General features: G+C 43.1%; 1 protein-coding gene across 2 annotated transcripts in view; it reads left to right on the top strand.

Moving 5' to 3' along the window:
• Positions 1-13,634, top strand: part of TTC33 (tetratricopeptide repeat domain 33) — a 125,650-nt gene extending 112,016 nt beyond the window's left edge. For both annotated transcript variants that reach the window (XM_033932330.1, XM_033932339.1), the window contains exon 5: positions 10,960-13,634. In XM_033932330.1, the coding sequence (XP_033788221.1) occupies positions 10,960-11,307 (348 nt within the window). In that variant the 3' untranslated portion in view covers positions 11,308-13,634. The remainder of the gene's footprint in view (positions 1-10,959) is intronic.
• Positions 13,635-15,716: the final 2,082 nt, after the last annotated feature.

The raw sequence follows: 15,716 nt of genomic DNA on the forward strand, positions 1-15,716 counted from the left end.
GATGCCCATTCCTCGAGCTTGATTATGTCACATTGCAGATCTTCGCAATCTTCCTGTGTCTTTACTACTCTGAATAACTTCGTATCATCTGCAAATTTAATCACCTCGCTCGTCGTACCTATGTCCGCCCCTCCCCCCACCCGACGAGACTACACTGAGCCAGTTGGAAGGCTCAGGAAGTCTCTCAGCACCCGTTTTTCTGTTAGTTTCTGTTTATTTCTTGTTTTTCGTTTGAATCTCACTTTGGCCACATTGCTGGACCCAGGAGCAGGCAGGGAGGCTTTCCGGCGTGGGAGCGCTCTTTGCCCCTCCCCCCTCCCGACGGGACTGCACAGGACCAGCCATTTTTTCGTGAACCAGCCCTAGAGAGCCACGCGAGCACCGCACTGCCCCTTCCCCGAACCAGCAGGGTTGCTGAATAGACTGCCGCGTCAACGGCGCGCGGCTAAAGTGCACGGCAAAGGCGCGTGCGCCTTAGCACGCGCCTTTGAGAAGTGTCCTGGTGAAGTGCCCTGGAGAAGTGTCCTCATCTACTACAGACTGTCAGCTAAGTTTCCCTCTTTAAGGCCAAATTATAATTGCCAGTTCTTCCATACATTTATAACTGTTAGGTGCCTAATTAAACGCTAGTAGCATAAACAACCATTAGAGACATAATTAACTGTCAGAGGCAAGCCTAACTGTTAAGCTGCATGAATAGTTGCTATATACACGCGCAATTATTAGTCGCTTGAACTAGGACTCCCTATAGGCCCTCCTAAAGATCCGCCTAGCAACCAAGTATAATTGTTAGATACACATACCCTCCATCTGTTAACCATATGAATAACTGTTAGCCACATTCTTAACTATCAGAGACTGTTAATTGCATGTACAACTGTTAATCACATGTACAACTGTTAACTGCATGAACAACTATTAGTCGCATGTATAACTATTAGGCACAAAGTAACTGTTAAGCGCATATATAATTGTTAGATGCATGTACAACAAGTTAGTTGCATATGTTAGTTGAATGTATTAGTAGCATCTGATCAACCACAAGAGTCAACTGCAAGTGACACATTAATCAGTCACAGGAATATCTATTAGAAACATGCCCAATTATTAGTCGCTACTACCTGGACCTCCTAAGAACTAATCCCACCTGGATCAGCCAGCCAGGTCTCCTTGAGCATCTTCCTCTCCCGGGTCACAAAAAAAAAAAATTCTAGGGAAACAAAACCTTCCCCTGCCTCAGGACTTCAGGAATACTCAATCTACCTCCCAATCATGAATCTCCTACTAATCCTACTGATCTACCTAATAAGCGGTAACATCAAAGACGTTCACTCTCTCTACCCTCAATTACAATCCATCCACCACCCTGTTCTATCCTTCCCTTACATCACCAACCTGCAAGAAGACACTACAAATCATATTAATGTGATCTCATATAAAAAAAAGACACCACCATACCCTTAAAAAAAGAACAAGGGAAATAAAAACCATCAAAACCACTAACTCAACAGTAAATGCTGCAACCACCTCCATCCCATGTGCAGATGCAGATCTGTTAGAAACAAGGCATTCCTCATAAATGACTGGATCACCAGCAAACAAATAGCCTGCCTCTTTCTAACTGAAACTTGGTTACTATCTGAAGATGATCCTATTATATCTGATCTTCTACCAAACAATTTCAAAATCCTTACGTTAAACCGCACAGGAAAAAAAAGGAGGAGGATTAGCCATAATCCTTAAAGAAGGATTCGAGTTCGAACTTCTAGATTCTAAAATGACTGACAACCTAGAAATCCTAGCCTGTAAAATCAATAATACCCAGCTAGAAGAATCCTTATCCAGCATAATATTCTACATCCCGCCTAAAAGCTGGCCCAAAGCCAAAGAAGACTTCTGTGAATTCGTCCTGCACAATTCTATCAGCCCCAACTACAACATCTTCACAGGGGACATAAATTTACACCTAGACGAAGAGAACAACACAGACGCAATAGAGCTTAAAAACTTCCTAACTCTACTCAACTACAACATCCCCGTACCCACACAAACTCACGAAAAAGGCCATCATTTAGACATAGTTGCCATGTCCACAAAGGAAAACCTTGACCCAATCATCTCTCTGACTGTAGGCACCTGGCATCACGACATCTGGTCCGACCACTTCACCTATTATTTTAAGCTGATCTGGTCACACCGAAAATCTAAAACACGTCTGATGATAAAAAAAAAAAAGAACGTCAAACAAGAGGTTATATTAATCCAGAAGAATACTGGTCAGAATACAAACCGCATACAGTAATAGAGGAAGGAATAGACTTCTGGGACCATTGGAATACAACCAGTACTTCCATCCTAGATAAAATCGCCCCCATACATAAAAGTAAAAGCAACGCAAACAAATACAACAAATGGTTCGACACCGAACTATTAAAAACCAAACAAACAGCTAGGCAACTAGAAAGGATTTGGAATAAAACAGGAGAACTGACAGACTGCAACAAATGGAGAGCCTACATAAAAACCTACAAACAATTGATAAAAGACAAATGCAAAGCGTTCTACTCCACCAAAATTAACTTATCATGGAAAGGTTCACAAGGAATCAATACAAAAGAGTTATTCAACATAGTCACAAACCTATTTGACACCACCCGCTACACCACACCTGAGCACAACACGAAGTTACCCACCGCGAGGGACCTAGCTCTATATTTTGATTCCAAAATTAAAAACCTAAAAAATAACTGTATAAGCAATAACGATGTAACAATCATCCCCAGCAACTACCAAATAGCTAACTCACATGACAATGAAATACCTACAGACATGATCTGGAGTTCCTTTCTAGATCCAGAATGGAATACCTACATCAAACTCTACAACAAATACTCTAAATCTCACTGCATCCTAGATACGTGCCCTCCGGAGATTATGATAGCGGCACCACCAGAATTCAAAATATCACTATTACACTACATAACCCACAACCTAAAAAATGGGACTTTCCTCACTAACAACGGCCACATAATAATAACCCCCATCCCAAAAACTAGAAAAGAATCCTCAGCGCTAATAACAAACTACAGACTAATAGCATCTATCCCATTCATTGTAAAAATCATGGAAGGACTAGTACACACCCAACTAATGGACTACCTTAATCAATTCTCTCTCCTGCATGAAACTCAATCCGGCTTTAGAACCCTATTCAGTACGGAGACATTAATCGCTGCCATCCTAGACTATCTGCGCCTATTATTTAGTAAGGACCTCAACCCCCTGATCATGCAATTCGACATGAGCTCTGCATTCGACTTGGTAGACCATGAGAAAATGATGCAATGCTTAGACGCCATTGGTATCAGAGGTACTAAACTGGTTTCGTGGCTTCCTCATATCCTGTTCTTACCAGGTACGCTTTAACAACGAACATTCCAACACCTGGAGCAACTCATCTGGAGTGCCACAAGGGTCATCGCTTTTCCCACTGCTTTTCAATATCTACATGTCCTCATTAGGTGTGAAACTAACCCAACTAGGAATAAAACTATTCAGCTACGCAGATGACTTTACGATCATCATCCCATTCGCCAACTCCATCTCGGAAACCATTCCCAAGGGGTCCGATGCCATAAATGAGATGGAACAATGGATGACAAATTTCAAGCTCAAGCTCAACCCAGAAAAAACAAAATTCTTCGTTGCCTCCCCTCACCCACTTGACAATAAAACCCCACTATGAATCAATAAACTCAACTACCCTATTCAGCCCACCATGAAAATACTAGGTGTTATTCTAGACCAATGCCTAACAATGAAGGAACAAGTGGATTCCCTATTCAGAAAAGGTTTCCTTACTCTCTGGAAACTCAGAACCATTAAATCATACTTCGATACGTCAACATTCAGAATCCTAGTGCAATCCCTCATATTGAGTCAGCTTGACTACTGCAACATCGCCTATCTAGCAATCTCACAAAAGAATATGAGACGTCTCCAAATAATGCAAAATGCTGCGGTCAGACTTATCTTCGGGCTGAAGAAATTCGACCATGTGACACCCTACTATCGGCAGCTGCATTGGCTACCAACGGAAGCCCGAGTAAGGTTTAAATTTGCCTGCCTCTGCTTCAAAGTACTATATGGCCTGAACCCCAAGTACATAAAGGACCTTTTCGCATTTTCTAATAGCAAACTCAAGAGAAACACACACCCAAAACTCATTTCCCCTCCAGTTAGAGGCTGCAAAATGAAAAAACACCACGAACACCTTCTCTCTCACCAAGTAGTCCTATGGGGCAAAGACCTAGACCAGGGGTGTCCAATGTCGGTCCTCGAGGGCCGCAATCCAGTCAGGTTTTCAGGATTTCCCCAATGAATATGCATGAGATCTATGTGCATGCGCTGCTTTCAATGCATATTCATTGGGGAAATACTGAAAACCCGACTGGATTGCGGCCCTCGAGGACCGACATTGGACACCCCTGACCTAGACCAACTGCTTTCGCCCACTACATACGGAGAATTCAGGAAACACCTAAAAACATACCTGTTCCAGAAATACCTAAACAATTGACCCGGTCTCCCTCTCCCTCCCCCTTCCATATTTCCACCTGAACTTACAGCACTGTTATAATCTGTTATCTTCATCTTATCGTAACTTTACGTTGCTATTTATCCCCAACAGGTCCTGTCGGACATTGCCTACTAAAATGTACATATTACATTTTCGCTCAGCAAATTGTATTTCTATACTATTGCCTCCTGAGGTCTCTGATCTCTGAATATACTTATTGTATTTCGCTGAATGTCCAGCCCTCTTGATTGTAAACCGCCTAGAAGTCGCAAGATTGTGGCAGTATAGAAGAATAAAGTTATTATTATTATTTATAAAGATGTTAAAGAGCACGGGTCCAAGCACCGAGCCCTGCGGCACCCCAGTGGTGACGCTCTTCCAGTCCGAGTATTGTCCATTTACCCCCACTCTCTGTTTCCTATGCTCCAGCCAGTTTTTAATCCACGTGAGTATTTCACCCTCAATTCCATGACTTGCAATTTTCCGAAGTAGTCGTTCATGTGGAACTTTGTCGAACGCCTTCTGAAAATCCAGATATACAATGTCGACTGGATCGCCCTTGTCTATCTGTCTGTTTACTCCCTCAAAGAAGTGTAGCAAGTTCGTCAAACACGATCTGCCTTTGCTAAAACCGTGCTGACTGGTCCTCATCAGCCCGTTTCCGTCAAGGTGATCAATGATGCTGTCCTTTATCAGTGACTCTACCATCTCTCCCGGTACAGAGGTCAGACTCACCGGTCTGTAGTTCCCCGGATCTCCCCTCGAACCTTTCTTGAAGATAGGTGTAACATTTGCTACCTTCCAGTCTTCCGGAATCTTTCCCAATTTGATCGACAGATTGGCTGTTAGTTGAAGCAGTTCAGCTATGGTCCCTTTCAGTTCCTTGATGACCCTCGGATGGATGCCATCCGGTCCCGGGGATTTATCGCTCTTAAGCCTATCAATCTGCCTACATACCTCCTCTAGACTGACCGTCAATCCTGTCAGCTTTCCGAATTCGTTTCCAGCATATAGCCGGATGGGTTCCGGTATGTTGTGTACATCTTCTTCGGTAAAAAATGTGTTCAGTTTGTCAGCGATTGCTTTGTCCTCCTTTAGTGCTCCCTTTATTCCATGGTCATCCAATGGTCCCACTACTTCCTTTGCGGGTCTTTTCCCCTTAATATATCGAAAGAACGTCTTGAAGTTCTTCGCTTCCTTGGCTATTTTTTCCTCGTAGTCTCTTTTGGCCCCTTTTACCGCCTTATGGCACCTGCGTTGATGTTGTTTGTGCTTGTTCCAGTTTTCATCCATTTTTTGACCTTTTCCATTCCTTAAATGAAATTTTCTTGTCTCTGATCGCTTCCTTCACCTCTACAGTGAGCCACACCGGTTCTTTGTTCTTTTTCCTCTTGGATCCCTTGTTGATACGCGGTGTATATATATATTTTGCACCTCGGTGACTGTGTCCTTAAAAAGGGGCCAAGCTTGCTCTAGCGTTTTTACAGTGCTTATCCTATGCGCCTATTCATCTACTTCACTCCTCTCAACATGTTCTATTTTATCCTCCTTCACACACTCAACTTTGTTTTGATATTGCACATCATATTGTAACCCTGGCCTACATTTTAGCTGCCTATCTTTGCCTAGATCGCAGTAGCCGATCACGGCAGGAGAATTCCCCCATCAGCACAGTGGCAAGGATTCTCCAAAGCTTTAGGGAGTCCCTGCCGCTCAGCTGATTTTGGAGGGGGAAATTCCCCTGCTGTGATCGGCTGAGAGTGGCAGCGGCAGGGAACCCAACCTCAAATCAGCTGGAAGGGGCCATAGGAATCTAGCCAATCGGAGTCTTAGGCCATTCCCAGTGCATCCCACAATGCACTGAGAAAGAGGCCTAAGACTCCGGTTCGCCCAGGTGCCTAAAACCCCTCCTATGGGACAGCACCACCTGCAGAGCCTAAAAGTGCTGCAAGAGGAGCAGATCAAGAGGGTTTTGGAGACCAAGTGACCTCTGAGGAAGGCATCACAGATGCTGAAACTTGGATCCTTGTTGGAACTTTACTCATAATAAAGGTTATATTTTTGGTTGAATAGGACATCTCTTGCCTTTTCCTTTGTTTTGGTTTATTTGCCCTTCACAAGGCAAGTGCTCTCTGTTTTAGTTCACACCAGTGAACATTTCAAGAGTTATGTGGTGGGGAAGCACATAGCGCTGCGGTGGCGGATGCCATCACCCCGAGTACCAATCTCCCTTGCTATGCCACTGTTTATTATGACTCATCTTATTATTTGCTTGAATGTTTGCATCAGTATATGCCATCCAGTCCTTTATGTTCTGTGCATGCTTGTAATCTTGAGGTGTCTAATTATTGTCATTTGAGACAAAAATAACAACAAGGATTGGCACCTTTTCAGTTGCAGGCTCTGGGGAATAATTTGCCTTTGTATTTGAGGCAACAAAAGAATGTATACACCTTCAAAGTGATGTTGAAAAGTTACTTGCTTGACCAAGCCTATGGTTTACCATAAAGTCCCCACTGTTTTAGACTGATGTTTTGGCATGATGTTGCCGCAGTTAGTAGATTGTGATGTGAACATAAGAATTGTCACTGCTGGGTCAGATCAGTGATCCATCATGCCCAGCAGTCCGCTCACGCGGCGGCCCTCTGGTCAAAGACCAGCGCCCTAACTGAGACTAGCCATGTTCTTGTTCAACAGGAACTTGTCTAACTTTGTCTTGAATCGCTGGAGGGTGTTTTCCCCCATGACAGACTCCGGAAGAGCATTCCAATTTTCTACCACTCTCTGGGTGAAGAAGAACTTCCTTACGTTTGTACGGAATCTATCCCCATTCAACATTAGAGAGTGCCATCTCGTTCTCCCTACCTTGGAGAGGGTTAACAACCTGTCCTTATCTACTAAGTCTATCCCCTTCAGTACCTTGAATGTTTCGATCATGTCCCCTCTCAATCTCTTCTGTTCGAGGGAGAAGAGGCCCAGTTTCTCTAATCTTTCTCTGTACGGCAGTTCCTCCAGCCCCTTAACCATCTTAGTCGCTCTTCTCTGGACACTTTCAAGTAGTACCGTGTCTTTCTTAATGTACGGCGACCAGTGCTGGATGCAGTACTCCAGTGAGGGCACACCATGACCCGGTAAAGCGGCATGATAACCTTCTCCGATCTGTTCGTGATCCCCTTCTTTATCATTCCTAGCATTCTGTTCGCCACCGCCACACATTGTGTAGAAGGCTTCATCAACTTGTCGATCAGAACACCCAAGTCCCTTTCCTGAGAGGTCTCTCCAAGTACTGCTCCGGACATCGTGCATGAGATTTTTGTTACCGACATGCATCACTTTACACTTATCCACGTTAAACCTCATCTACCATGTCGATGCCCATTCCTCAAGTCTGATTATGTCACGTTGCAGATCTTCGCAATTCCCCTGCGTCTTCACTACTCTGAATAACTTTGTATCGTCCGCAAATTTAATCACCTCGATTGTCATACCTATGTCCAGATCTTTTATAAAGATGTTGAAGAGCATGGGTCCAAACACCCACCCCACTGGTGACACTCTTTCAGTCCAAGTAATGTCCATTTACCCCCACTCTCTGTTTCCTATGCTCCAGCCAATTTTTAATCCACTTGAGTATTTCATCCTCGATTCCATGGCTCACAATTTTCCGAAGTAATCGTTTATGCAGAACCTTGTCGAACTCCTTCTGAAAGTCCAGATATACAATGTCGACCGGGTCACCTTTGTCTATCTGCCTGTTTACTTCCTTGAAGAAGTGCAGCAGGTTTGTCAAACAAGATCTGCCTTTGCTGAAACCGTGCTGGCTGGTCTTCATCAGACTGTGTCTGTCAAGATGATCAATGATGCGGTCCTTTATCAGCGCCTCTACCATCTTTCCCGGTACCGAGATCAGACTCACCGGTCTGTAGTTTCCCGGGTCTCCCTTTGAACCTTTTTTGAAGATCGGCGTAACATTCGCCACCTTCCAGTCCTCCGGAATCTTTCCCAATTCGATCGACAGATTGGCTATTATTTGAAGCAGTTCAGCTATGGTCCCTTTCAGTTCGTTGATGACCCTCGGATGGATGCCATCTGGTCCCGGGGATTTATCGCTCTTAAGCCTATCAATCTGCCTGCATACCTCTTCTAGATTGACCGTTAACCCTGTCAGTTTCCCGTTTTCACTTCCAGCATATAGCTTGATGGGTTCTGGTATGCTGTGTATATCCTCTTCGGTAAATACAGGCGCAAAAAATGTGTTCAGTCTCTCGGCGACTGCTTTGTCCTTCTTTAGCGCTCTCTTTATTCCATGGTCATCCAACGGTCCCACCGCTTCCTTTGCGGGTCATTTCCCTTTAATATATCAAAAGAATAGCTTAAAGTTTTTTGCCTCCTTGGCTATTTTTTCCTCATAGTCTCTTTTGGCTCCTTTTACCACCTTATGGCACCTGCGTTGATGAGGTTTGTGCTTATTCCAGTTTTCATCTGTTTTTGATCTTTTCCACTCCTTAAACGAGGGTTTTTTTTTGTCTCTGATTGCTTCCTTTACCTCTACAGTAAGCCATGCTGGTTCTTTTTCCTCTTTGATCCCTTGTTGATACATGGTATATATAGTTTTTGTGCCTCGGTGACCGTATCCTTAAAATGAGACCAAGCTTGCTCTAGCATCTTTACAGTGTTTATCCTCTTTTTAATCTTCTTCCCCACCATGCGTCTCATCCCTTCGTAATTCCCCTTTCTGAAGTTTAGCACTATGGCCTTCGTTCTGGACCGATGTTTCACCCCTATTTCTAGGTTGAAGCGGATCGTATTGTGATCGCTGTTTCCCAGCGTTCCTTCTACTTCTACATCTTGTGCTGGTCCTCACAGTCCAATTAGAATTAGGTTCAGAATTGTGTTTCCTCTTGTATTTTCCTTGACGAGTTGTTCCAGGAAGCAATCGCCTACAGTTTCCAGGAACTTAGTCTCTCTAGCACAGCTGGAGATGCCTAGGTTCCATTCTATCCCCGAATTGTTGAAGTCGCCCATGATAACTGCTTTGCCTCCCTTGCAGTTGCGTTTAATCTCATCCGTCATTTCTCCATCAATTTCTTCGGACTGCCCTGGGGGTGGGAAGTAGATGCCTATCCTCGTTTCCGGTCCATTTGTTCCCGGAATTTTGACCCATAGAGACTCTAACTTATCCATCTGTTATGGCATGTTCTCTCCAGTAGATTCAATTCCCTCTTTGACGTATATGGCAATGCATCCTCCTTTTTGAGTCACTCTGTCTCTGTGGTATAGTGTGTATCCCGGTAGCACTGTGTCCCAGACATTTTCATCAGTCCACCATGTTTCCGTGATGCCAATGATGTCAACGTTATCCTTTTGTGCCACTGCTTCTAATTCACCCATCTTATTTCTAAGGCTCCTTGCATTCGAGTACATACACTTGAGTTTGCAGCCTGTTCCCTTCTTGCGTGTCCTTCTCTCTTGTGTCCCTTTTGGTCTGTGTTGTCTGCGATCTGGTGAGTCTTCCTGCACTGTATCCTCCGGGTATACCGGTTCCCAAACCATCAATTATTTCTCTCGGTCGACTGTCGGCTCTCCCCTTCTTCCTAGTTTAAAACTTTCTAAACTTTTCTCTTCATGTTACTTGCAAGTAGCCTCATTCTGTCTCTGCTGAGGTGGAGTCCGTACTTCCTCAATAGCTTGCTCTTCCCCCAGAACGTCGTCTAGTTGCGCACGAAGTGGATTCCTTCTTCCTCACACCAGCGCTGCATCCACTCATTGACTGCTTGCAGCTCCGTCTGTCTCTTCTCATCTGTCCTGGGTACCGGAAGGATCTCCAAGAATGCTATCCTCTGCGTTCTGGTCTTCAGCTTCCTTCCTAGCATCTGGAACTGGTCCTTCAGTACTTCTCTGTTGTAGTTCCTGTTGCTCATGTTCATCCCCACATGGATGATCCTGTCGTTGTGGCTCACTATGTCTTCTACCTTGGCTCCTGGTAGGCAGGTCACCAGTCGATCCAGTCTTCCTCCCGCTATGTGGCTGTCAACTTGTCTGATGATAGAGTCCCCCACGACAATTGCTTTCCTCTCTGTCTTCTCTTGATTCTACAGTTGCAAGTCTGTGTCCGTGTCCCATGTGGTGGTGTGTTTTCTGCCTTGGATAAAGGCAGGCTATAGATATACCTTCAGACCTATTAATGACTGAAAATATATCCACATTATTTTTGAGTACTGGCTTCTATGTGTGTAAATTCCCATTTAGGTGCTCACTTTTGGAAAATTTGACCTGGCCTCTAAAGAGTTGGATATAGTATTTAGAATATGTGCAAGATAATCTTGAATAACTTTATAATTGAAATCTATGGTTATATGCTTTTTCTTCTTTTTCCATAGGCAATCCGAAGCTTTCAAATAGCTCTGCATATCTGTCCAGTGAACTCTGAGTTGTGGAAAGAAGACTTGGCATGGGCAAGACAGTTGTTAGAGAAGCAAAGAGAAGCAAAGAAGTCTGAAGCACAACAAACAGAAATAAAGAATGTACAAGAGATAATTCCAGACTATGATTTTGAAAGCGATGAGGTTGTAGCAGCTTGCGCTGCCATTGCACAGAAACAGAAAATGGCTTCCACAGATGAAATCGTCGTTGTGTCTGCATCAGGGACTGTGGAAACAATAACCGAGAAGAAGAGAAATGCTTCAACACCTGACGATAAGATGTTTGTCAAAGCCAGAGGATTTTAATAGAATTGTTTGCTATCTAACAAATTCCCTGATATTGTTTCAGGGGGAGGAAGTGGAATACATGATTGCATTTGAAGTTTATTTGATCCACATTTAGAAAGTGGTAACATGCATGGTTTGGTGATGTGCAGTAGTTCCTACATAATATGTACAATAAGTCAGGTTATTTCTATGCCCTTACAGTTTTTGAAACAAATGCCTATAACATATGATACCATTCTGTAAAGATGGTGGGTGGTATTCAAAAAAATTTAAATTTGGCGTTAAACCACATACATCTTTTTTTTTTAATTTGGAGAGAGCAAAGTCCTGACTTCTGGCCAGATATCAAGATGTCTGGCCACGTTATACATATAAAAAGAGGTAACAACAGAGGGGTTCTAGAGGCTTGGCTTAAATTTAAGCCAATAGCAGCGATATTTAGCTGCTATCCAGTTGTGTTTATCCACGTGGAGAGTAATTTTTTTAACAAGTCAACTAGATAAGGAGGTTATGTACTTTTACACCTTTTGGGAGCTGGTATAAATGTATGCAGTGAGGTTTAAACAGAGGGGTGCATTTTATAATCTGCGTGTATACTTTGTGACTCCACCAGCATTCTGTCCAAAGTTCGCCTCCAAACATGCCTACATCCGGGTCACATGTAAATATGCCTGCATTTGAGTGAGTGTGACGCATTGGTTAAAGCTACAGCACCCTGAGGTTGTAAGTTCAAATCCATGCTGCTCCTTGTGACCCTGGGCAAGTCATTTAATCCCCCATTGCCCCAGGTACATTAGATAGATTGCGAGCCCGCTGGAACAGACAGGGAAAAATGCATGATTACCTAAATAAATTCATGTAAACTGGGAGAATGGTATAGAAAATTGAATAAATAAATACACGTACACCTTCTTGTCAAAGCACCTAACTGTAGACGTGTACCCTGTGGGGTAATTTTATGAGAGGCCTTCCTGGGTGTGACATCACTTCTGGGGCCCACACCTAGGCAGTGACGTCGGAGAGAGCGCCGAACCCAGTGCAGGCAGCTAGTTGGCAGCTTCTTGCATTGAAGTTAAAAAGGTATGGAGAACGGGCGCATGGGGGGGCAGGGAAGAGGGTGAGAGAGGGGCGCCGCTCACCCTCACTATGCCACTGTTTCTCATTGGACATATGTCTGTTCTCAGAACATGAATCCTTTTCTCTAACCAGCGGTCTTGGTCACCTTAGTTTCCTGCTGCATTTCAATTTTAAGAGGCCTATAGAAACTATATGAATATGAGAATAAATTCCACATGCAAAAAATGTATATGGGCTTCACTTAGGGCTCCTTTTACAAAGCTGCAGTAGAGGTTTCTACCGCAGGCCAGCGAAGTAAATGGCGCTCAGAGGAATTCTATGAGTGTCGGAGCATTTACCTCACTGGTCCGAGGTTGAAATCTCTACCAGAGCTTTGTGAAAGCCAGCGTTAGCTAGGTAAGCACAGAAGGCCCATATTCCCTGTAACTCTAGAGGTAAGTTTGTAATCATGCATAGGGGAGGTCCATGCTCAAACTTAAGGTAGCAGAGTTTCCAGACAAGCAAAGTACTGTGTGAACAGTGACTTTTATATTCATGGATAGTGATTAGTTTGCCTTGACGAAGGCCATCATTGTTAGGATCTTCCACTTTGAATGATAACAATGATATAAAATCTGCAGAAATGTATGGTAAGGTGTGCAGACGATAACCTTAAATATTATATGAAAAAGGAAATAGGCCTCAGGCACAGCTGGAAACAGCAAGACACTGACAAACATTCAAACTGTAAATCACATGACAGAAAAGATCTGGTTTTTATTCAGAGTCCTTGGGTTTCAAAACAATGAAGCCATAGTGATCAATAAGTAGCATTCACTTAATGAATAACTTGAGATATACTGATATTACCACCATAAAAATCTGATGAGTTTTTCCCATTTGATTCTAGGCGCAATCTGTAGCCGTTCATAAACTAAACAGAAAATCACTCAGATCAGCAACTTCTCTGGACTCGTTTGCTAGAGCTATGATATGCACGATCTCGGCCATCATTGTTCAGGCAGTGGCAACATCTTTATTAAGCTTCAGAAAATTACTTAAAACAGTACTGTTTGAACGATGCTATTCAGTTTAATGTTATTTAGTACCATTGATTTCAGAAGCTGCAGCTGTTATGTTGTCCGTTTGTCTGTTTTAAGATTGTGAAATTGCGATCTGTGTTTTAATTATAAATGTTCTTTTGTGACTCACACAGAATTGTAAGACGTTGCGAGTAAGAAATTTTTAAATAAATAAAATAAGCACACAAGAAGGAATTTGTCAAAGTGGAAATATGTATTATTTTTTATAGGATAATAGTAATAATGAGCAAATTTGGCCAACAGTCTTAAAAAAGATACTACTGAAATTTACACAATATAAATATTTCCATATATTCTGTTACAGAACAACTAATGATTGTTTCCTCAGAAGTGATTACAAAAAAAATTAAAAAACAAAGATATACATAATACCATGCACCTGAGAATCTAACATATCCTTTGCAGGCTAAGAACAGAAACTAATTCTTCCCTCGGCTATAAAAGTGAACCCTTTCTCACCCTAGAGGCTGGCAGTGTCCTTCACAGTGGAGTCACTCGGTGATGAATAGTATCCTTCATCTCAAGCTCTAGCTATTTCCCAGTGAGCCTACCTAGCAGCTAGCTGGTATCAGAGGTTTATCAGTCACTTTCATGTCCAGCACAGGTTGCCAGACTCTCACGGTGAATTAAAAACCGTAAATGTCAGCTAAAGCTTCTCTGTAATAGATTAGGGAACAGAGAGAGATAATTTATAGGAGATAGCTGATGCCCCGGCGTTGCACGGGTATTTAATTATAGCAATAACACTGTAAATGGATTCAAATAAAGATACTTTATAGTGGTGAATGAAATTATTTTTTTACAGCTTTATAAAAAGTACAATATTCAAATTATAATGTGAAATATTTGACAAAATGAATACAATACAACTAACACAAAACTTGATTATAAACAACATTTTTAGTTTCACCTCCAGGAGCAAGAACATATAAATTCTTGGGTGAAGAGACCCCCAGAACATATCACCCCAGTTAGTGAGGGATCTGCATACCAAGTTTTGTTCAAATCGGTCAAGCCGTTTTAGATTTACTGTGAGAATGGCAGCTGTTTACATTTTTTCCATTGACATGAATGGGTGAAATCTGATGTTCTGTTTGTAGCTCCGCCCACGTGTGCAGGTGGGCCGCGAGACCCCCAGGACATATCACCCCAGGTAGTTGGAATTACTGTGAGAATGGCAGCTTTTTACATTTTTTCCATTGACATGAATGGGTGAAATCTGATTTTCTGTTTGTAGCTCCGCCCACGTGTGCAGGTGGGCCGCGAGACCCCCAGAACATATCACCCCAGGTAGTGAGGGATCTGCATACCAAGTTTCGGTTAAATCGGTCAAGCCGTTTTTGAATTACTGTGAGAATGGCAGCTCTTTACATTTTTTCCATTGACATGAATGGGTGAAATCTGATTTTCTGTTTGTAGCTCCGCCCACGTGTGCAGGTGGGCCGCGAGACCCCCAGAACATATCACCCCAGGTAGTGAGGGATCTGCATACCAAGTTTCGTTCAAATCGATCCCACAGCTTTTTACATTTTTTCCATTGACTTGAATGGGTGAAATCTGATTTTCTGTTTGTAGCTCCGCCCACGTGTGCAGGTGGGCAGCGAGACCCCCAGAACATATCACCCCAGGTAGTGAGAGATCTGCATACCAAGTTTCGTTCAAATCGGTCCCACAGCTTTTTACATTTTTTCCATTGACTTGAATGGGTGAAATATGATTTTCTGTTTGTAGCTCCGCCCACGTGTGCAGGTGGGCCGCGAGACCCCCAGAACATATCACCCCAGGTAGTGAGGGATCTGCATACCAAGTTTCGTTCAAATCTGTCCCACAGCTTTTTACATTTTTTCCATTGACATGAATGGGTGAAATCTGATTTTCTGTTTGTAGCTCCGCCCACGTGTGCAGGTGGGCCGCGAGACCCCCAGAACATATCATCCCAGGTAGTGAGGGATCTGCATACCAAGTTTCGTTCAAATCGGTCAAGCCGTTTTTGCGTGATCGCGGCACATACACACATACATACCTCTGATTTTATATATATAGATACAAGTCAGATGCATACGCCGTCATCTCTTTCTCTTCTCCAAATTTCTTCACAAAGCCCAGTATCAGCTCTGTTCCAGTGGTCCTTAGATGACTTTTCTGGACCAATTAGGTCCCATAAACAGTATATCTGTCCCACAGATGAAATGCAATCCCTGAATATTGAAGCCCATGATCTTGCAGTTGATACTTCTTACCAGAGCTGGTACAGGATGATGGCTCCCT

This window comes from Geotrypetes seraphini, chromosome 1 (assembly GCF_902459505.1).
Source record: "Geotrypetes seraphini chromosome 1, aGeoSer1.1, whole genome shotgun sequence".
Lineage (NCBI taxonomy): Eukaryota > Metazoa > Chordata > Amphibia > Gymnophiona > Dermophiidae > Geotrypetes > Geotrypetes seraphini.